The sequence below is a fragment of the Berghia stephanieae genome, chromosome 11, assembly GCF_034508935.2.
Source record: "Berghia stephanieae isolate SIO BIC M18660-M18661 chromosome 11, UCSD_Bste_1.3, whole genome shotgun sequence".
Lineage (NCBI taxonomy): Eukaryota > Metazoa > Mollusca > Gastropoda > Nudibranchia > Aeolidiidae > Berghia > Berghia stephanieae.
The window spans coordinates 42,981,924-43,004,539 of NC_088370.1; the positions used below are offsets into that span (position 1 = coordinate 42,981,924).

Below are 22,616 nucleotides of genomic sequence, written 5' to 3' on the forward strand. Positions count from 1 at the left end.
GCCTGGGTAGGTTTTGCAATTTAATATGCCATTTCTGAATCTTGATGATACTGCTATAAAGTCTATCTGGTTCCTTGCTCTGTCCCCTGGTGATTGCCACGTCCAGGTTCTTCTTGGGTGTTGTTGAAACCAGGTGTTTGAAATCATTAATTTATTTGTTCTACACCAATCTGCCCAGATGTTTCCTCGTTCATTTCTGTCTCCGAGTCCATGTGGTCCGATTATGTCACCATCTCTGCCTCTGCCAATCTTAGCATTTAGGTCCCCCATTACCATAAGGACTTCTTGTGATTTACACATTCGTTTTGCTTTGTCTAGTGAATGGTAAAACTCTGTCATATCTGCATCTGTCGCCTCTTCTGTTGGTGCATAAACTTGAATAATATTGGTGTCAACTACAGGTCCTCTTAGCTTAACCAGCAAAACTCTGTCTGAGATTGCTACGTGCCCTTTGTAAAATTTGGTTGATTTTTGGTCTAAGATCATCCCTACTCCTTTTTGGAAAGAGGTTCCACCACTCCATATGATCTTATATGTCGTGTTGTTTTCTTGTTTTGACATGGTTCCCTGCTCTTTCCATCTCATCTCTGCCAGGCCAAGAATATTTATTTGGAGCCGTTTCATTTCTTTTAAAATGTTGTTTAGTTTTCCTTTTTGGGCACAGGTCCTGACATTCCATGTCCCAATTTTGGTTTTGTCACATTTGTTAAATTTATTTCGCCTAGTAACTGGCTGACGGTTCGGTGTGACCTGACGAACATCACGCTCCCAACCGAGCGAGGCAGCAGTCTTCCGTGAAAACATGCTCCCCTTTACGCTGTCACCGTTTAACTTTTTGGACTTATTCATGCAGTTAACTCGGCAAAGTTACAAGAATGGTTTGCCATTGCCTATTCTTGTCGCCCTCTGCAGTTGGCCAGCTTGACCTGTTACCGTTCGACACCACGAGGAGGTTGCAGTAGGGCTTGATGATGATCTATCTTTGCAGACTTGGCATCATCCATTTGTCGAACGTCTCCCCTTTAGTACTAGGTAAATGGTTCTGTTGGATCTGGTAGGAAGTACTTTACAATAGATTATTACCATATCCTGAGGGTAACAACTCATTATAACTGTCCGTTGAACGCTATGGTACAAGGATTAAGTGCGCCACATCAGCTTTATGTCTCTAACTTCGAATTCAAATTGATTCCTTTGTATAATAATGATAAAGAAGAAAAAAAAACAAGAATAACATTGAATGTTGTTTTTCAATCAATTTTATAACCGGGGCAGCATCAATAACCTGCAAATGCAAAGGTTGTTTAAAATTGTAAAATACAGCAAGCAAACATTAATTTCTTAAGATTTGAACAAACTAGTTGACACTGAATTTGATAAAAATATTTATGGTTTTCTTTAAGAGAACACATCTTTGTTTTGGTTCGTACCCAAGATAGAAATATTTTCTTTTAGAACAAATCTCAGGGTAGAGATAATTTGGATTGGTTGAACACCACCTTGATTTCAACCAGCATGGGATCTTCTGTGTTATACAATAGGCCATCTGGGGATCCTCCGAGAAATGGATATATGGGGTGAATAATTAAACCAGTATTCCTAAAGATGTGATTGGGGAATTTTGACTGACCATAAAATATTTTTAATCATGGCCATGGGTTCAAGCTGTCTACCCAACTTAATGAGAGGTAAATGAGTAAAATCCCTTATTTGTTGTTTAAATAAATAATACATGTCGTGTAATGATCCAAGGAAATCAAAATTAAATGTACATTCGATGCAGTAACTCTTTCTTTTCTTTCTTCCTGCCAACTGGCATTTTCTGGGATATTGTTCTGAATTCTAGTTTGTTGAAATAAAATATTGCTTTTCTAATGTGTTCATGATAGTAGACAATTGTCTCATAATCTAATTCAAATGACAAATTAACATTGCTAAGAGTTGGCAATACAAAAATAGAGGCAAAGGAATAGTCCGACTATAAAAGAGTTCATCACTTGAAAGATTAGGTTGTTTTGTTTTTATGAGTTTAACGGCGCTTGCAACACATTTAGGTTATATCAGCGCCAGTAAAAAGGAAGAAAATGGGATAGTAAAAAGTTCTAGAATTACAAATAAAGCACCCAAGAAAAAGTAAGACATAGGGGAATTGGCAACAAATAGGGATCAGATGTAGATTCCAAGAGCACACTACCAAAGTACTTAGTTGGAGATCACCTATAAGTCTCATCCGGACACAAGCACAAAATCCAACAAAGAGGAATACACTCAAATGCTTACATTAAACATTAAAAATAACAAATATAATAATAAATAACAGAGAGATGATTTACAAGGAAAAAAATATCATCTCCCAAAACAGTAACTATGCATTTGACTGTTTCCCACCGCGCCAGGACTCCGACGAGGGCCAGGAAAAAACCAAGTAATCCCATCCCCAAGACAAAGACAGAAAGCATGTTGGATAACAGATATAAGGTGATAGAAGACACAGTATGTACCTCCCTGCCCGCTATGGGAGGTCAGGATCCCCACCCAGTGAAAGATTAGGCGTCGATTGACAGTGACTCAAAACTGAATAAATTGGAGAGACTGGGGTAAAATGCATTGGGAGGGCTGAGAAATCAACAGAATTATCCACAGGGTTAGTTTCGTCAACGGTTATACTTGTCAACTTCTTTGGTGAAACTTTAACTGGCTTTGGTTGGTATCAAGTCTGTAGCTTCTCTGCTGGAGCATTGAACGATTCCTTTCAGCTGAGGAAATGAAATATGATATACAGTAGAATTATTTTAAAACCGAAATTTTGGGGACCTTCTAAACCATTTTGGTTTAAAGAAAGTTCCAATTTTGCGATGTTTTCCAAGGGTGGTACTATTTAATTGCCATTTAATCGTATCATGGGTTGCTTCCCCTTACATAAAGTTGTTAAATAGATGTCGTCTTGGTAACCATTTATTCTTTAAATATTTTTTTTTGGTGAGTTTTAAAAATATTTTTGGAGGTTTTGTTTTTCCAATCAAAATTGTTGAAAGAGTTGAGTTCGGGATGCCGTGTTTTTTACATATCTCCGTCTTGTCCAACTTTTTTTTCATCTGCTTCACATAGTAATTTGATTTTAAACTCCAACATGTCAGCACAGTGCTTTCTTTTAAACATCTTTTAGTAAACGAATGTAAAGCTACAATAAGATTGAAAGGTCTTGTGTGACAATTGATAATGAATGATGCGCAGGGACTCAGAGGTGAAGTGTTTGTTTTGTTTTTAGGGGTTTTACGGCACTTGCAACACATTTAAGTTATATCAGCGCCAGTAAAAAGGAAGAACACGGGATAGTAAAAAGTTATAGAATTACAATTAAAGCATCCAATAAAAAGTAAGACAAAGGGGAACTGGGAACAAATAGAGATCAGATGTAGATTCCAAGAGCATACCATCAATGTACTTAGTTTGAGATCACCAATAAGTCTCATCCGGACGCAAGCACGGCCCCCACTAAGAGGAATACACTCAAATGCTTACATTATAAATTAGAACAAATATAATAATACATAACAGAGAGATGATTTACAAGGAAAAAAATATCATCTCCCAAAACAATAACTATGCATTTGACTGTTTCCCTCCCAGCCAGGACCCCAACCAGGGCTGGGACAAAACCAAGCAATCTCATTCCAAGACAAAGACAGAATGCAAGTTGGAAAACAGATATAGGGGGATAGAAGACACAATAAGTACCTCCCTGCCCACTATGGGAGGTAGGAACCCCACCCAGAGAGGTGAAGTGAAATGGAAATGAAAAGGTGTGTCAATGCTAAGCTGTCTACTACACACCCCTCTTTTGTTGAAATGCCATTAGGTTCAAAGGCCTAATTACATAACTCCCCCCCCCCCCCCCACACACACACACACACACATTTAAACAAAGTGGAAAGGAAATGGCATGTCAATGGTAAGTTGTCTACACCCACCCCCCTTATTGTCGTGTCTGCCAGTCACCTGTTGTCTTCCTTTTCCAGTTCCAGTCTGTGCGATTGTGGTGTTGGCCAAGCCCAAGTGCAGTGATTGAAGTGTTTGCCTACCCCTCACCCCCTATCCACCCCTCACCCTCATCTTATACGTAGGCACTTTGTTTAATATCTTACTACTTACTTAATCCTCTTCAGGCCTTGAGGCACATGTCACATAGGGCATCCACTAGACATCTCCATTTTTTGCGATCGGCTGCTTTTGCAGTGGCTGTATTCCAGGACAGGCCTGCTTCCTTTAACTCTTTCTCCATGGTCCTTCGCCAGTTTTCTTTGGGTCTTCCCCGCTTTCTCTTCCCATCTGCTGTCCAGTACAGGGCTGTCTTGGGAAGTGAGCCTTTTTCCATTCTGGCCACATGACCCAGCCAATGCCATCTTCTTTTTATTTGGCTTTCAATGCTAGTGCAGTCAGCTTTCTTTAATAGATCCACTGTTTTTATTTTTGTAGGCCAAAATAAATTAAAAAATCTTTTTAGACACTTGTTCTGAAAGATTTCTAGTTTCTGTATTAACGAGGATGTCATTTGCCAGCTTTCACTTCCATAAAGCAGTACACTTAAAACATTGCTCTTGTACATTTTCAGCTTTGTCTTTCTCATAATTTGCTTTGATTTCCAAATGTTTTTCAGCATGGTTTGCCTTTTGAATTCTGTGCTTGATATCGTGTTCTGCATTTCCGCCGTCTGTTATTTTAGATCCAAGGTAGGAGAAATCTGTTACCTCTTCAATTACATGTTCATCTATCCCAATTTCACTGTCATGTTTTGGATTCACCCTAAAGTACACAGTTTTATCGAAATTTATTTTCAGTCCAATTTGAGGCGTTCTTGTGTAGTACGTTTAGTTTCTCTGAGGCGTCTCTCTGTGTACTGGAAACTAACGCAATATCATCTGCGTAGTCTATATCTTTCAGAAAGGGGGTCAGTGTCCAGCGAATGCCTCTCTTCTTACCATCAATTGCAATTTTCATGAGCCAGTCTATAGCCAGGATAAACAGAAGTGGGAAAATTATGCAGCCTTGTTTTACACCAGTTGTTACATTAAAGCTGTCTGTTAAATTGTTTCCACAGATCACTTGGCATTGGTAGTTGCTATCCAGTGCTTTTATTAAGTTGACCATCTTCATCGCTATACCATAATGGCAGAGAATTTTCCACAGGAATTCTCTGTGTAAGCTGTCAAAGGCTTTTTCAAAATCGACAAAAATGGTGTAGAGGGGGCTGTTCCATTCAATGCTTTGCTCCAGGATTTGTCTCAGGGTAAACATGTGGTCACAACATGACTTCCCTTTTCTGAACCCTGCTTGCTCTTTTCTAAGAATGTTTTCAATGTGAGGTGAGAGTCTTTTCAGAAGGATTCTATTAAAAATTCTGCTCGTTACGGACAGGAATGTGATTCCATGCCAATTGGCACAATTTCCCAGGTCTCCTTTCTTGGCTATTTTATGGATGATGCCTGTCTGCCAATCCTCTGGTATTTCTTCCTTTTACCAAATGTCGGTGAACAATTTACGGAAAATTTTAGGCATTTCTTGGGAGTTCGCTTTAAGCATTTCCGCACTGATTTTGTCAATACCTGGGGCCTTGCCATTTTTTTGTTGTTGTATTGCCTCATGCACCTCATGCTCAGTGATTGGACCAAGATTAACCTCTACGTCCATTTCTGCTTTTGGGATATCTGTATAAGAAGATGGGTCTGGTCTGTTCAGAAGGTTTGCAAAATATTCTCTCCATCTTTCAATGTTCTTCTTTTCGTCTGTGATGACACTACCATCTTGGAATTTTAATGGCTTCTCTTGACCATAACTTGTTTCCCGAGAGCTTTTTTGTGATTTTGTATAGCGTTTGTGAGTCTTGTCTTACAGCTGCATTTTCTGCTTCAGTTGCTAAAATTTCTGCAAAATCTCTTTTGTCTTTCCTTGTGGATTTTTTCAATTCTTTATCCTTCAATGAGTATTCATTGGATAGCCTCTCTTTCAGTCGGGGGGATTTAGCATTCAAGAGATTTAGTTTGATTGATTTTCTTTGGTTAATGAGCTCCCATGACCTTGCTGATATCCGATTCTCTGTATTGGATTCATTGTGTCCTAAGTGTTCAGTGGCACTTTCCTGCATGACGTGGTTGAAATTTTGGATTGTCATGCTTGTAATATCTTATATTGCACTGAATTTGTTTCTTATTGAAATATTGAACTGGTTTTGGATATCTGGGATTTTCAATTTATGTGTTGAAACGTTTCTTCTTCTGTTCTGTAATTTTTGTTTTCGTCAATTTAGTAGAGATTTTGGCTGTGACAAGATGGTGGTCACTTCCAATGTCTGCCAATCGTCTGACTCCGACATTGTTTAAGCTGCTCTTTCATTTTCTGTTGATCATTATATGTCTGTTTTTCCATCTGGTGATTTCCAGGTCAATTTATGCATGTTTTTGTGTGGGAAGAAAGTTCCACCAATAATGAGGTTGTGTTCTTCGCAAAATTCTGTTAGTCTGCTTCCATTGTTGTTCATCACCCCTATACCTTCCTTTCCAACTGATTGATTTGTTTATTCTTCAACTGTATTGCCAACTGTTGCGTTTAGGTCTCCGATGATCATGAACATATCATGTCTTGGGATATTTTCAACAGCCATTCTTAAAATGTTGTAGAATTCTTCTTTGTTTTCTTCATCTGCATCCTCTGTAGGTGCGTAAAATGTGAGGATTGAGAGCTTTTTTTAGCTGTGTCTAGTGTATAAAATTCTTTCACTATTGGTTTCCATTCTAATAGTGATTTGTTGTTTTTCCTGGCTATCGAGAGGACAACACCTTCTCTGTGTTGGTCATCCTTTCGTTCTGACCAAACAATCAGGTAGCCATTAGGGAGTTGTTGCTTCCCAGCTCCTGTCCATCTTGCCTCTGATATGCCTAGCAAATCGATCTTGTAGTTCAACATCTCGCGCTGGACTTGTACCAGTTTTCCTGTTTGATATAGGCTAAGGTCCTAACATTCCAGCACGAGACATTGAGCTTGCGTTTTGGTGACAACAGATCTGCAATCTGGTCGGGGGCGTCCTTTCGGCTTTGACCTCCTGCCATGATGAAGCCAGTATTCTGTTCCGCTTCTCTGCTGCCGCCGGTTGTGGATTTACGTCTGGTTTCTGTTTCTGTAACAGTTTGCTTTTTATGAGGTGGGTTGTTAGCCCTATGCTCAACCCCCATTCCTGGAGGGCCAGTGGATTACTCTTTGTCTGATCTCTCTCCTTTTCTCTCTTTTTGGAGGTCCGAGGTTCGAGATACGCCGGGCATTATAACGTGTGTCCACCCTTCCCAAATTTTTGACGAAAAATAGATAGAGAAAAAGGGAAGGTGCTCTCAAGTTGTTTATGTATAAAGAAAAACCTGCTTAGACGTATTTCGGTTCAGCATAAGAATTAGTACAAAGATAATAAGGAACTAGTACAATCTATTAAATTCTTTGCGGTTTAAGGTATTTTTCCGTTTAGCTTCTTTCGGTTTAAAGTAATTTTACTGTATATATTATAATAAAATAAAACTGTCTCATGTACATACTAATCAATTTATGTATTACTTTAAATGTATATTTTATTAATTAATGCTCAGAAAATAAATACTGAAAACTAATAGAACAGATTGTGTCTTGATTGTGCAATTTTTTACTTAACGTGTGTTGTATTGTTAGAAAACGGGGTATATACTAAACCCTTGTGAAGAAATTTGGGGATAAGTTTGATAAAAATAAAAAATGTGTGGGAATATTAAATTTAATGAATGACATTCCAAGACAACTGACTCTTGCTGTTTCGGGTTCACCCTTATCAAAACAAATGATTTAAAATGCATGACCAAAATTTTTTTAATATTTCTTTTAGGATAAATCTAGTTTGCACATGTGTTCACATCTATTTCATTCTTCTAAAGCAATTTCCAACTGCTCTAGTTTTTTTGTTTTTTTTATTTTAAAGCTTGTGTCTTGCAAAAGGCAAAAGTAGGGGAAACCCAAAGTATCATTTTGTCTTCTGTCATTAAAAACCTTAATTGATCAGATGTGATCTCTCTTGGTATATATACACATGAAATAGGATTATAGTACAGTGCCCTGTTTAAAAAACAAACTCTTCCCATGAAGGTGAAACCTTGTCAGACAACAATGAGAGACTGTTTATAAATTGGGTCTTATTTTTAAAAGGCTTGGAACCGACAAGACATTTTATGTGGTAAATTATCAGGAAAACGAAATATATCTTTGCCTTGATACTTAATGTAGTCCGGGGAGAAGGGGAGGGCTAGTTCAGTTGGTAGAGTATTCGCTGCACCCTAGATCAATCCTAGGTGAAGTCGAGATATTTTCAGGACCACCCTCTCCACCCAGCATTGATTGGGTAGTTCAGCCTGTTATATCTGGTGGAAAATACTTTGCAACTGACTTACGTCCTGTCCAAAGGGTAGCAAGCAATTGCTATTGTCAGCTTCATGCTCAGTTGGTAGAGTACTCGCTTCACCCTATATCGCTCCCCGGTGAAGTCAAGATCTTTTCAGGACCACCCTCTCCATCCAGCATTGATTGGGTAGTTGAATCTGTTACTGATATTTCTGGTGGAAAATGCTTTGCAACTGACTAGTGGCAAATCCAAAGGGTAGCAAGCAATTGTTATTGTCTGCTTCATGTTATAGAAACCTGGATAAACTCCTGCTTAGGTCTGAAGGACAACTTCACGTATTCCATCTAAATCTCTAGTCCTAATGGTTCTTTGGGGTAAACAGAAACCGATATTCATTTTATTTTGGTGGCGCTTTTATGCACTTCCATTGGAGGTGTACAAAGACGCACCGTTTTTATGCACAAAAATGATCCGTTAAGAGGTGCATAAAAACACTACGTTTTTTAAAAAATAGTTATTCAAGACAGTAATTACAAACACTTATGTATGTTCCTGTAGTCCTCAACTGCTGACAAGAGACCAAACGCATGCTTGCAACATGCAGGTTCCACTCCTACGGAGCAGTGACCAGATGCTTTCATCACCTGAGGAAAAATATACAAACAATGAACCAATTTATCATTGTCTTTGTTTTTACATTGTCTGTCATTATCCCCAGAGACCTGTCTGGGGATAAATTTCGTTATTCCCAGACAGATATTTGAAACTCCACTCTTTTAAATAATTATCCACATTCCAGAATATGGACTGTTTCCAAATGCACATAGAAATAAGGAAAGTTAATAAAAAATCTATAAAAACATAAAATTAACCAACATTAAATCAGTTGTTACTACATATATACACAATATAGCGTCGACTTCGAAGTGGGTGTCATGGCCGAATGGTTTAGTCGTCTGCCCTGGAAGTTTTACCAGAATCAACGTTGCGGGTTCAAATCCTGGTTCTGCCCTTTTTTTTTTTACATTCTGTCTTCTTTTTACAGAACGGTGCAAGGGATAAATGTCCCATCCATCCTCCCCCCACCTCTTTTTTTTTTTAACTCTCTCTCTCTCTCTCTCTCTCTCTCTCTCTCTCTCTCTCTCTCTCTCTCTCTCTCTCTCTCTCTCTCTCTCTCTCTCTCTCTCTCTCTCTCTCTCTCTCTCTCTCTCTCTCTCTCTCTCAGTTCCTTTCTAGTTTCCAACAAATTGTCTTATTCGTCCCCACTCTGATCTCAAAAAGTGTCTAAAAAGGATAAATAATTAAAAAGCAAACAAACAGAAATATTCAGAGAGCGACCAAATGGTCAGATAGAGGAGAAAAAAAACAAACAATAATTAAAAAAAAAAATAAAAACAATTTTAAGAAATTCATGCTCAGAAACGGAACAAAAGGTCAAACAAAAAGGAGAAAAGAATAAGACTCGCACAAAAAAAAAGAGGTGGGGGGGGGGGGGGATGGATGGGACATTTATCCCTTGCAACGTTCTGTAAAAAGAAGACGGAAAAAAACAACAACAAAAAAGGGGTGGAACCAGGATTCGAACCCACAACATCGATTCTGGTAAAACTTCCAGGGCAGACGACTAAACCATTCAGTCATGACACCCACTTCGAAGTCGACGCATATTGTGTATATGTATTAACAACTGATTTAATGTTGGTTAATTTTATGTTTTTTATAGATATTTAATTACCTTTCCTTATTTCTATGTACATTCGGAAACATTCCATATTCTGGAATGTGGATAATTGTTTAAAAGAGCGGAGTTTCAAATATGTGTCTGGGGATAATGACAATTCGTTATCCCTAGACAGGTGTCTGGGAAAAATCACAGCGTTTTACATTATCTATTGTTTGCTATAAAAATAATTGAAGCAATCAGACTAAACTGACTGCCAATATAAATGTACAAATAAAATGAAAGTAAATAGTCTTTTTTTACCAATAACCTGTTTGGCAGTGACAATGGAAGTGAAAAATTAATATTTTACAATAGAAGAGAAGTAGAATATTTGCAAGATGTCTGATCATGTCATCTTTAACAACCAACAACAAAAATACTAGTAAAAGTTGTATGAAAGAAGCCATTTTAATGAAAATAAAATGCCTCTTTTTATTAATGTTTAAACTTCCATCACTTATTTAATTTATTATAAATAAATCAGAACAACCGAAGTTTTCAATTCTCACTCCCTCATTACAAGTGTTGGACTTGAACACTTCAATTTGTTGGTGGGATTCACACTAGACGGCTATCTATTGTGTCAATACGAATGTCGCACAAATTATTACTCATTACTCACACAACACTATCAACCACTTCCTTAGCTTATTTACAAAAAAAATAAAATTGTTTTCAAATTTAATAATCCCATCTATGGACTTTGGATTGGATCGAACCAGTGACTCTGGATCTTGCACGAATTCGAAATCAGGGTATGGCCCATGGGGTGTCAGACTTGAAGTTGAAGCATTCACATTCAGAGTACAATAACTTTTTTTTTTTTTAAATCATCTAAACAGCTAAATTAATGCAATTCAATATATTATTAGAAGTCGGGATTTAATCAATCTTACCTTTCCATCCTTGTTTATAATAACATAAACATTGTTGACTGTACTGTGATCTTTTTCATCTTCGCCTTCACTTTGGCTTTGGCCTTGATAAAAAGAAAGAAAATCAGCATCCCGGTCGTTGAAACCGATATCTGAGACAAAGCCGTTCGTGAAAAGACTTTGTCCCTTAATTAAGACAAAACTGTGAACATTGTTTAAAATTCACAGTAATTTAAAAGGTTCACAAACGTGAAATTCACAAGCCTAAGCGGCGTTAAAATAATACTCGTTCAAGCCATGTTTACAATCGGCGGTGCATCAGTCACGTGATCGACAAGTTGACGGAACCTTAAAGTAAGAAAAGTGAGTGGAGCAGGCACTTATGTTGGTAACAACAAGATATGAAGTGAGTAGAAAAGTGCCAGAAGACAATAGAGAATAAAAAAAATTTTCGCAGCGGTGGTGGGGTTTGAACCTGCGACCTTATTGGTACGACAACTCCGCCTGGCAGGTGAGAGCGTGGCTCTACCGTGTGAGCTATCCACGAACACAAAAATATTCGTTTCAAACCCAAAGTCATTTCTAGATCCCTCTCTCACCCACTTCTTGAGATCGCCGATTCGTTCGCCACCATCGCGAAGTAATAGGCTTCCTAAGTCGTGACGTAATCCTGCGCAGCAACGCATGGCAACAAACCGGCTGGCTCTAAACAGTCGAGAAAAATGGCTGACACGAACTCTATTTCCATCACCGCCCTTATGAAATACTTCTCCAATGAGCATAAAAGTGTCTCGCGAGGTGAAAATCATCATCAGTCAGGTCATGTTTTGACTTTCACTTACTCAGATGGCTTGACGTTCGGCAAAGTTCAAGCCAGCATGAAGAATAAAGAGTATTCTGTGAAGGTAAGTCATTTCGTCTTCTCATTCTCACTCTCAAAATCTCACATCTCCGTAAAACTACTGTTGGACAATAATCAGTTTACTTTGAGTTTAGGCAGATTTAGTATATCCAATGGAAAGATTTAACTGTTTACGTTCGATTTTAGTTAGGGAGAGAGAGGGGGAGTCATTGAATTATTGTGTTTTTATCTTATGGACCACGGACTTTGAGTCTTTGAGGTCTTAGTCTTGCTTCGCTAATTTTCGTTGCCATTGACTATAGTCTACTACATACTATTTAGTATCGTGTTGTAACCTTTATTATAATACTCATATGAGCATCACAATCACCAATCACGCTAGACATTTTATCATACTTCATGTGGGGCAGCGTGGATCAGCGGTACGTTTTTGCTTCGTACCCGAAAGGTACCGAGTTCGTTCACCCGCCGCTGCGCTGTGTGGCCTTGAGCAAGTCACCTCGCCCTAGCTCAATTTGCGGCGCTGCACCGCGGTTATTCCAGTCTTCCCTGGGAATAGACCCTAGAGATAAATTTCCTCTATGGGATGAATAAAGGATTTATTTAGACCAGTGTTAGTCACGGTAAACTAAACTTCCTATTGGGTTAAGGTGTCATGTAAATGTTGCTGCTTGAAACTCGAAGAAATCAATAACATTGTGAAATTGAATGTGAACTTCAATTTAATATACGAAAACAGATAAAATGGACGTTTCGGGTTTCCCCCTTATCAACAAAGCAAGATGAATGAAAGAATCACTTAATTTGTTTTTTAAATTGAGTTTTTATACAGCGTAATATCCACTAAATGTGCTCAAAGTGCTTTACAAGGGGTCCCTGGCCAACAGCAACATTTAACATGTAAGACGGGACATGATGCCTGTTGGGCGATATTACAATTTTTTCGGACAGAGACAACGCTGTTAACGGCCAGGTACTCATTTGACACCTGAGTACGGTGAGAGATTGTGAGTAAAGAGCCTTCTCCAAGGACTCAACTATGTGCCGAGCGAGGCCCAAACCCAGGACCTTCTGATCTGAAAGCGAGTGTCATACCACAAGACCACAACAGACGTTTTATTAGTTTGTTTGTTTTTTGCCTATTGAGCATGGTCGCAGCTCTAAATTTGAATCTTTTATTCTTTTACTTCCACAGATCTATCTTGATGATGCCTTGGGTTGATTCAGTCCAAAACTAATTTGTGTGGTTTTATTTAACAATGTTAATGACATTGAACATACATTGATACAACAATGCCATAATTTGTCATGTTTATCATGTAAAATCATGTATGGACCTACAAAACCATTATTTTGAATGGTGATTTGATGATGATGAACAAAATATGTGTGTTGTACAAAATAAATGGCAAAGCTAACAAAATGCAGTCTCCTTAATAAGAGGAGACTGGGGATTGACAAGTGCTGCAACAAATTGAAAAATAATATCAGATGTTTCTCTTAACATGGTTGGAATATATGAGAGGATGTTAACATTTTTCAGTCTTTCATTAGCGCTCTCAACATGAATTCTACATGAAGCAATTTCTTTTGTTAATAAAATCTCATTTTCAGTAAATTTATTATGTAAAAAGGGAGGGATATTTACAGTTACTCCTTGAGGTAAAATATCTTGAATCAGGATGGGGTTTTACCTTTATTACCTTTATCTGCTAAAATTAAATCTCCAGGGCTTAAAATTAAAAGTTTTAGTAATCCACAATTTTGTACAATGACCTTATCCGAGACAGACCCTGGATACAGTTTAGAAATAAAATTTATCACACCATTTGGACTCAGACCAACAAGAGCTTTAACAGAATTCATGGACCTATAAGAAGAATAAGTTAACCGTTGTTTATCCATTTCTTTAGGAATAGCAATTTGGTCATCTGTACAATCAATGATCATTCTGCAATTTGGAAATCTTAAAAATGATGATGGAGCTGATAGTTTATTTTTATGTCTAGAAGGGCATGTAACCTTCATAACATTTTCAAAGAGAAGTTTATGGCTTATGTAAAACATGAATAAAAGTTTGTATAATATTTGTTATAGTACTTTCATTAACGCTAAACAATTGTGAAATATGAAGGTTAGCGTAGTTCTGTCTAAGTTTCATAAGTGTAATAATGAAAATTTGGTCTTTTAATGCAACTGTCTCTTCCTGAACTTCCCATCCACTATAATAAATAATGTTACCTCTAAAGCACTCAACATATTGAACAATAATATTAAATATTTTAAAACAATGTACACCTGTCTCCATTCGAAGAACTTTTTCTGTAAGGCTTGAAACAGTGTAAGTGCGTTGAATCTAACTTAGTTGGGTTTTTTAAAGCTAGCTATTTCCTTATTTTTGTCTGTAATTTCTTGTTCTTGAATTAAATTTGTTATTCTATTTAAAATATCCTCACTTGTTCTACAATCTGTTTTTTTTAAAAGATGGAATCCTGTGATGATGGTGACGAGAGTTGAGATGATGATGAGGGAGAAGATAATGAGGATGATGATGATGAGGAAAATAATGATGATGAGGAATCTGGTTTTTTTAAAGGTGGGACTTTGTGATGATGATGAAGAGAGTTGAGCTGATGATGATGATGATGATGATGATGATGATGATGATGGTGATGATGATGATGATGATGATGGTGGTGGTGGTGGTGGTGGTGGTGGTGGACTTCTTGATGTTGGTGCCAATTGAGATGGGGTGGGAATTCCTTGTGTCACTTTTCTTTTCTTTCTTTCTGGCTCTGATGGAAACAATTTATTTTTATTTCTGTCAAACCATTCAGGGAGGTTGGCTTTGTCACCATCTCTGATGTGACAAGAACACACTCTTGATGATGATGTTGGATCTTTTGTCCTTTCACCTGAAATGAAAAGATAAAAAAAAAAAAAACAATAATTCTGTTGGGCACATTGGGTATATTATTTAATTTGATAAGTACTTTGTTTTAGACTATCTTGTTTGACACCAGCTCAATGCATGATAAATCAAAGGTGTGCAAGAGACTAGGTTACTGGTGGGTCTCTCGCCTGTCTTTTATGAAATCGCACATTCAGCAAAATGTCGCACTTCCTCATTACTTCTTTTGATGATTTTGACTAGGTATATATAAAAATATGAATTCTTAAATTTACAGTTAAAGTTGATCTTGGGGTTGAGTGTGGCAAGACTGGCGTTTTCTCTTTATTACAGTCAGTACTGTACTGGCCAGTGCGGTGATGGAAACTTTGGAGTGTCAACAGTCGGGCACAGGTAAAGGAGAGAGGTCCCTGCCGCCATCTTGCTTTGTTCACACAGAGTTGCCACCTCGGCTGTCGGGGAGGGGAGGCATGGCAGAGAATCAGAGAAACTTTCCAAAAAAAAAAGAGGAAAGTATGTGTGTTTGTGTGTGTGTGTGTGTGAGAGAGAGAGAGAGAGAGAGAGAGAGAGAGAGAGAGAGAGAGAGAGAGAGAGAGAGAGAGAGATCTGCGTGAGGGGGGGGGGGGGGGGGGGGGGGGCGTTATTTTATTTATTTATTTTCATTTTGCCATAAAGGTATCGAGTTTAAAGTAAGATTTTAACAAATATTCTCTTCTCTTTCTTCTTGTTCTCCTTTTAAAAAAATTATCACTTATCAGTAGAACTTAAGTCTCATTCAGTTTATCAGCCTTAACATCAAAACGATTGAGATATCATTTTTGCTTCAACTTCAATAAAAACCTAGTTTGGAATGTATTTTTATTTATAATTTCGTGCAATTGTACACTTTAATCATAAAATATAGGTCTACGTAAGCTAGAACTTGACCTAGATCTGGACTACGAACTCTAGCAAATGTTCGACGAGGCGTGCGTGCTTACCTGACTAAAGTGATCCACTTTTTCTTCAATTTTTTGTCTGCCTGTCCATTTGGAAATCTGTAAAACTTGCAGGAGTGAATATCTGACTGGTGTAGACAATCTGGTACAAAACACTGGACCATATTTAAGATAAAAATGTTTTTTGAGCGATTTTCCAATTATTCCTTGCCCGGACCAAGCACGGATTTTTTTTGTTTAGAGCCAGCCGATTCGTTGCTAGGCGGACGTGACGTCAGACTGTGGAATCCTATTTTGACCAGCAGTTAAGCTTAATAGCCAATATTCTCATCACAAACATATAACATAGAAACGATTGAGACATTGAGTATGCTCCGGTGTATGGGGTGAATTTTTAATTCAGAAAAGTGAGTGGAGCAGGCACTTATGTTGGTAACAAGATATGAAGTGAGTAGAAAAGTGCCAGAAGACAATAGAGAATAAAAATTTTTTTCGCGGCGGTGGTGGGGTTTGAACCTGCGACCTTATTGGTACGACAACTCCGCCTGGCAGGTGAGAGCGTGGCTCTACCGTGTGAGCTATCCACGAACACAAAAATATTCGTTTCAAACCCAAAGTCATTTCAAGAAATACACCGGAGCATACTCAATGTCTCAGGCGGAGTTGTCGTACCAATAAGGTCGCAGGTTCAAACCCCACCACCGCCGCGAAAAATTTTTTTATTCTTCTGGCACTTTTCTACTCACTTCATATCTTGTTGTTAACCTTAAAGTAAGATCGTGCCCTGCCTTGTAATAAAAAAAGTAAAAGTCGTTTACCTGCAATTGTGAAGTTGAGCAGTGAAGTATATCAAATTGCTGCCAGCAGGTTTATAAAAACGCGGGTACTCTTCGGTTTTAGATTGGAGTGAAAAGCCTGAGTTTCAATTTGAGGTAAAAAAAACATTGTGACTACTGACACTAATTTTGCCCGCTTTGGAATTGGAGATACCCCTCTACTCTGACACTAAGAGCAAGGATACGCAAAAGATTAGAGTTGATCAATCTCCGGCTTTAAACTATCTATAAGTGAGTCGGATATAATGATGTTGCAACAGCCCTAAGAATAAATAAGTTTTTGTATTTTATTCTCCTCTATTTCAGATTTCACACGACAATGCGTGGCAGCAGCTTCTATGGTGCTCACACTATTAGGTTAATGTTATGTAAAGATGTTATGAAGTAGGCCATGGTGTTACATTAGTGTTGGGCAAGATAGTATGCGGTTTAACAGCTGATCGGAGTAAATGTTTACTTCCGGGTAGCAGAAAGTAGTGGAAGGCAGTGGCGTAGAATCATAGAATTAAACGAATGAGAATACGTACGAAGCCTAAAAAGTGTCCACCAATGAAAGCATTCAGCGCCATTTTGTTGTTGGCTGAGAATGTAGTAATTACCATTCATTCGGTATCTATGTCAACATAACGACACAAGAAAAACACAAACAATATCAAAATCCGCAATAAAATGTTTCAGAACTGTTGCGTATATTTATGGCACAACGAAGCTGTCAAAAAATGAAGTTAGAGAATGTGTGTAATCATGTATTATAATAACCTGTAATGTGTTTTCCAACCACCACATCATCTACTACTACAACCACCACCACAATATCATCACTAACACTACTACTACAACCACCAGCCCCACATCATTATCACTACCACTACTACTACACCACCACCAGCACATCATCATCACTACCACTACTACAATAACCACAACCACATCGTCATCACTGCCACTACTACTGCAACCACCACCACCATATCATCATCATTACCATTACTACCACAACCACCACCATCACTACTACTACAACCACCACCACATCACTACCTCAACTACTACAACCACCACCACAATAGCATCACTACCACTACTACTACAACCACCACAACCACATCGTCATCACGACCACTACTACTACAACCACCACCATATCATTACCATTACCACTACTACTACAACCACCACAACCACATCGTCATCACTACCACTACTACTGCAACCATCACAACCACATCGTCATCACTACCACTACTACTGCAACCATCACTACCATCATATCATCACCATTACAACTACTACTACAACCACCACAACCACATTATCATCACTACCACTACAACTACAACCACCACCACATCATCATCACTATCACTACTACTACAACTACAACCACCACCACATTATCATCACTACCACTACTACTACTGCAACCACCACCACCACCATATCATCATCATTGAAATATTTTATTTTTTTAAATTGAGCTTTATATAGTGCAATATCTACTAAATGTGCTCAAAGCGCTTTACAAGGGGTCCCTGGTCAACATTTAACATGTAGGACGGGACATGACGCCTGTTAGGCGATATTACAATTTTTCGGACAAAGACAACTCTGTTGACGGCCAGATACTCATTTTACACCTGAGTACGGTGAGACAATGTGAGTAAAGAGCCTTTTCCAAGGACTCAACTATGCGCCGAGCGCGAGGCTCGAACCCAGGACCTTCCGATCCGGAATGGAGTGTCATACTACTAGACCACATAGCCGCATCATTACCACTACTACTACAAACACCACCACCACATCATCATCACGACCACTACTACTACAACCACCACCACCACCATATCATTACCATTACCACTACTACTACAACCACCACCACATCATCATCACTACCACTACTACTACAACTACAATCATCACCACCACCACATCATCATCACTATTACTACTACAACTACAACCACCACCAACACCACATCACCTCACTAACACTCAGTACTACAATCACTATCGTTTTGAATAATTTTGAGTTAAACGAGCGAGCAGCAACTTGTTTTCATGAACGGCCGATCAGCGCTTGTTTACTATAGTAACGCGATTCCCAGCCAACATCAAAATGGCGGATATTTTTCTTATCGAGGCCCCTGGTTGGTTAGCCAATAAGAGCACCGTACGGTTTCCATTGGGTAAATTCCTTGCGTAGAATAGTAAAATATTAGTTTCTGTCGATAATCTTCCGTATTTTTCTGTTTGCAGACATAAATATATTATTTTAAATGATTTACGTTAATGATGTCGACCCCTATGCCATTTGTGAACACGACTAGTGCCATAATGTTGTATCACTATAATATCACTACGCAGATTTCTGAAGGTTTTCAACGCTATGAAATCGATCGCACAAATCGATCGCCTTCGCTAGCGAAGTCAGAAAATCAGCGATGCGCGTCCTTGGTACAGGGTGTCTTTAGTGTTGGGTTCTTTGATCGCTTTTACCCGATCGACGTTCGAGCGCCAAGCCACGATTCATCGTCCGATCTCAATGCCGGAAGAGCGAGTTGGTAAATCGAGCGAGCGGGTTGACGAGTTTGAGACGATCTTGAGACTTGAGACGATCAGGATCCGAACGAGCGGAGGGGTAGGAACGAGTGTTTCGAATCATTTCAAACGATCACCGTTTGCCATCCGATACCAATCGCCAACGTTTGCACACGGTAGTCTGTGGTTCTTCACAGCCCTCACTCCTTGTCAGCAGATGTTAGTGTGTCTGGGTAGGGAAATTCGTATAGGTGTATCACGCGTGTGTGACAAGACTTCATTAAACCTACTAAAGTTTGACATTCACACACACACACGAACACACACACACACAGAGAGAGAGAGAGAGAGAGAGAGAGAGAGAGAGAGAGAGAGAGAGAGAGAGAGAGAGAGAGAGACACACAGACACTAAGGCTATTTCTATGACACACACTACACGCACCCATCTATCAATGAACACTACAGTAGTAGTAAAACGTTAGCTTTGAATATGGAATGTTTCAATGTTAGATGCCTGTGTAATTTGTTAGTTCCCATCATCATCATCATCATCATCATCATCATCATCATCATCATCATCATCATGAGGGGCAGCGTGGCTCAGCGGTTCGGTCTTTGGTTCGCACCCAAAAGGTACCGAGCTCGATCACCCGCCGATGCACTGTGTGGCCTTGAGCAAGTCACCTCGTCCTAGCTCACTTTGCGGCGCTGCAGTGTGGTTGACGCCTGTGTTATTCCAGTCCCCCCTTAGAATAGACCCTAGATAAAATCCTCCCCTATGGGATGAATAAAGGGAATTTTATTTATTATTATTTTTAAAATTTATTTATCTTCACCATCATTATCAGCAGGAGCAGCAGCATCAGCATCAGCATCACCTTAATTATTATAATAAATTAAATAAATATCAACACACGTTAATGTAATCATCAATCAAAACAGCTCGCAGAATCCTCAAAGTGCTCCTAAAAGACAATACCTAGGTAAAAATACATAAATACTATTGCTAACTTATCTGAAAAGCAATAGTTTCAAAAGAATCCTAAAATTATTAAAGTTCGGGAGCGTCTTTGATTTCTTTATCTAATATATTCCATACTTTTGGGGCCCCGACAGAGAAAGATTTTCAGCTAACTATAGTTTATAATATGGGAACATTAATCAGTCGTTTATATTGGAATCGGAGTGGTCAAGCAGGTGTATGAATTCAAAGCGCATTTCCACGGATTAACCATTCTCAATGAACTTCATAATAATTCAATTTTTCCTCTAGCAGGCCATACAAACCATAAATCCATTTCATAAAGTACCAGTCGCCTGTTTGGGGTCTTTTTTTTTGTACTAAAACTCTTAATAGTATCCGTCACTGCTTATAGATAGTTATACATTCACACCCGAGTCGAGTAAAGTAATGTGTGGTAAGTGCCTTACACAAAGACTTAACTTCGGGATCAGAATTTTCCAGGATCACTGTCACCCACTCGACCACTTACAACGCTTAACATCGCTTGATTTATGACAAGAAGAGACACCTTACCGCTGAGCCACAGAACAACTAATAATTACAATCACCATCATCACAAACATAGTCATCACTATCATCATCATGGTTGTCATCAGTACCGTTATCACGGAGTAACGACCACCATAATGCCATTGACAATCATCACCACAACCGTCACCATCATCCATCATCATCATCCTTGACAAGTCAAAGCGGGTCCGGGGTAGGTATAGGTATACGTTACCTTGAAAAAAAGTGGGATGTGGGGGGTGGGGATGGAACCCTTCTAAAGTATTATCATACGTACCTACATAAAAATATGACAATCTTGTTTAACTTTTTTAAAACCATAATAATAATAATAATAATAATAATAATAATAATAATAATAATAATAATAATAATAATAATAATAATAATAATAATAATAATAATAATAATAATAATAATAATAATGATAATGATAATAATAATAAAATAATAATAATAATAATAATAATAATAATAATATAATAATAATAATAATAATAATAATAATAATGATAATGATAATAATAAAAATAATAATAATAATAATAATAATAATAATAATAATAATAATAATAATAATAATAATAATAATAATAATAATAATGATAATGATAATGATAATAATAAAAAAAAAAAAAAATAATAATAATAATAATAATAATAATAATAATAATAATAATGATGATGATGATGATGATGATGATGATGATGATGTGATGATGATGATGATGATGATGATGATGATGATGATAATAATAATAATAATAATAATAATAATAATAATAATAATAATGCACAAGCTTTACGCGCGAACACAACCTCTAGGGAAGAGATGTCGACTGTAGACTAATGACGACAAATGCGGGTCAAGATAACCGAAAAAGGAGGTGAGGGTGGTCATGTAACACCGACAACTTTTGGCGCGATAAATATAAATAAAAGTCTTAAGTGAATATGACACCACTTGATGTATGTCCTGCTCTAATGACGGAAAAGGAGCGGGGTGGGGGGGGGGGGGAAGTAGGAAAGGAGAGGGAACGTGCCAACCCAACGCCAAATCAACATATCACACACCACAAAACTGCTTTGGTGGTATTTTTTTCTGAATCATGTTTCCTTTTATAATTGGACGAACTTGTTTAGACCTGTCAACTGTGTTTTACAGTTAAACCTGGTCAATTTAAACTTGCAAAAGACAGAATTCTATGATGAATAAATGGCATTTAAAAACATCTAGGTCCACGATATACATGTATAACCAGTCACTCTGTTTTTGAAAGCAAATCATGTTATAGACAAATGTGTTGCTGACAAGGACGTTTTAATATTTTTGACATAAGGCTCGTTGTCAAAAAGTATCTGTCGATATCCAGTTATGAGAATCAAGCACAATAAAAGTGAATAATTGTGTGTTTGTGTGTATGTGTGTCTGTCTGTAAGTGTTTTGGGGTTTTTTTTAGTGAGATGGTAGTTGGTGTTAATTGTTGACATCAAACTGCAAGTTTTATGCGTAAATATGTGTTGACTTCCGCAAACCATTACATGGCGTGCTGAAAAAAAAAAACTCCCCTATTCCGAACCCCTCCCGAGAAATCGGAATTATCTGGGAATAATGAAGGAAGCGGTAGGTCTGCACTTTATACTAGTAATTGCTACTTTGCACTAGATGAAGATGCTAAAGAGGTCGCTAGAGTGCAGCCCAGTTTCAAAACAAAATATACATTATGCATATTCCCGCTTCCTTGATAAACAAACAAATAACTTTAGACCAATAGAAAATGAGCCCGCATTTTGTTCAGTTGTAATTAATGGATAACATCATAATCTGTCTGATTGGTTAATGTTCCATAATACTTTCATTGGCTAGAAACAAATAACATAACAATTTGTACCCAATTAAAATATATTTCCTATCTAAAACGTTCGCGCCATCATTGCTCATATTCTGTATAAATACTGTAAATGATCTGCTCAATTCATTCATCTTCG

General features: G+C 37.9%; 1 protein-coding gene, 1 long non-coding RNA gene and 1 pseudogene across 3 annotated transcripts; 1 reads left to right on the forward strand and 2 right to left on the reverse strand.

The window, feature by feature from the left end:
• Nucleotides 1-1,019: 1,019 nt before the first annotated feature.
• LOC144957168 (uncharacterized) lies at nucleotides 1,020-11,286 on the reverse strand (annotated as a pseudogene). Its single transcript, XR_013642091.1, has 3 exons — nucleotides 11,027-11,286; nucleotides 8,946-9,051; nucleotides 1,020-2,756 (listed from the first exon to the last, which is right to left on the reverse strand). The product of XR_013642091.1 is annotated as an uncharacterized LOC144957168 (transcript).
• A 407-nt stretch (nucleotides 11,287-11,693) lies between these two features.
• LOC144957139 (uncharacterized) lies at nucleotides 11,694-13,938 on the forward strand. Its single transcript, XR_013642086.1, has 2 exons — nucleotides 11,694-11,910; nucleotides 13,063-13,938. It is a non-coding gene; the product is annotated as an uncharacterized LOC144957139 (long non-coding RNA).
• A 460-nt stretch (nucleotides 13,939-14,398) lies between these two features.
• Nucleotides 14,399-22,357, reverse strand: LOC144957092 (uncharacterized). Its single transcript, XM_078888056.1, has 4 exons — nucleotides 22,284-22,357; nucleotides 21,447-21,541; nucleotides 15,759-15,871; nucleotides 14,399-14,782 (listed from the first exon to the last, which is right to left on the reverse strand). The coding sequence occupies exons 1-4, from the start codon at nucleotides 22,355-22,357 to the stop codon at nucleotides 14,636-14,638; spliced, it is 429 nt and encodes a 142-aa protein (XP_078744182.1). The 3' UTR covers nucleotides 14,399-14,635.
• Between the last annotated feature and the right edge of the window lie 259 nt (nucleotides 22,358-22,616).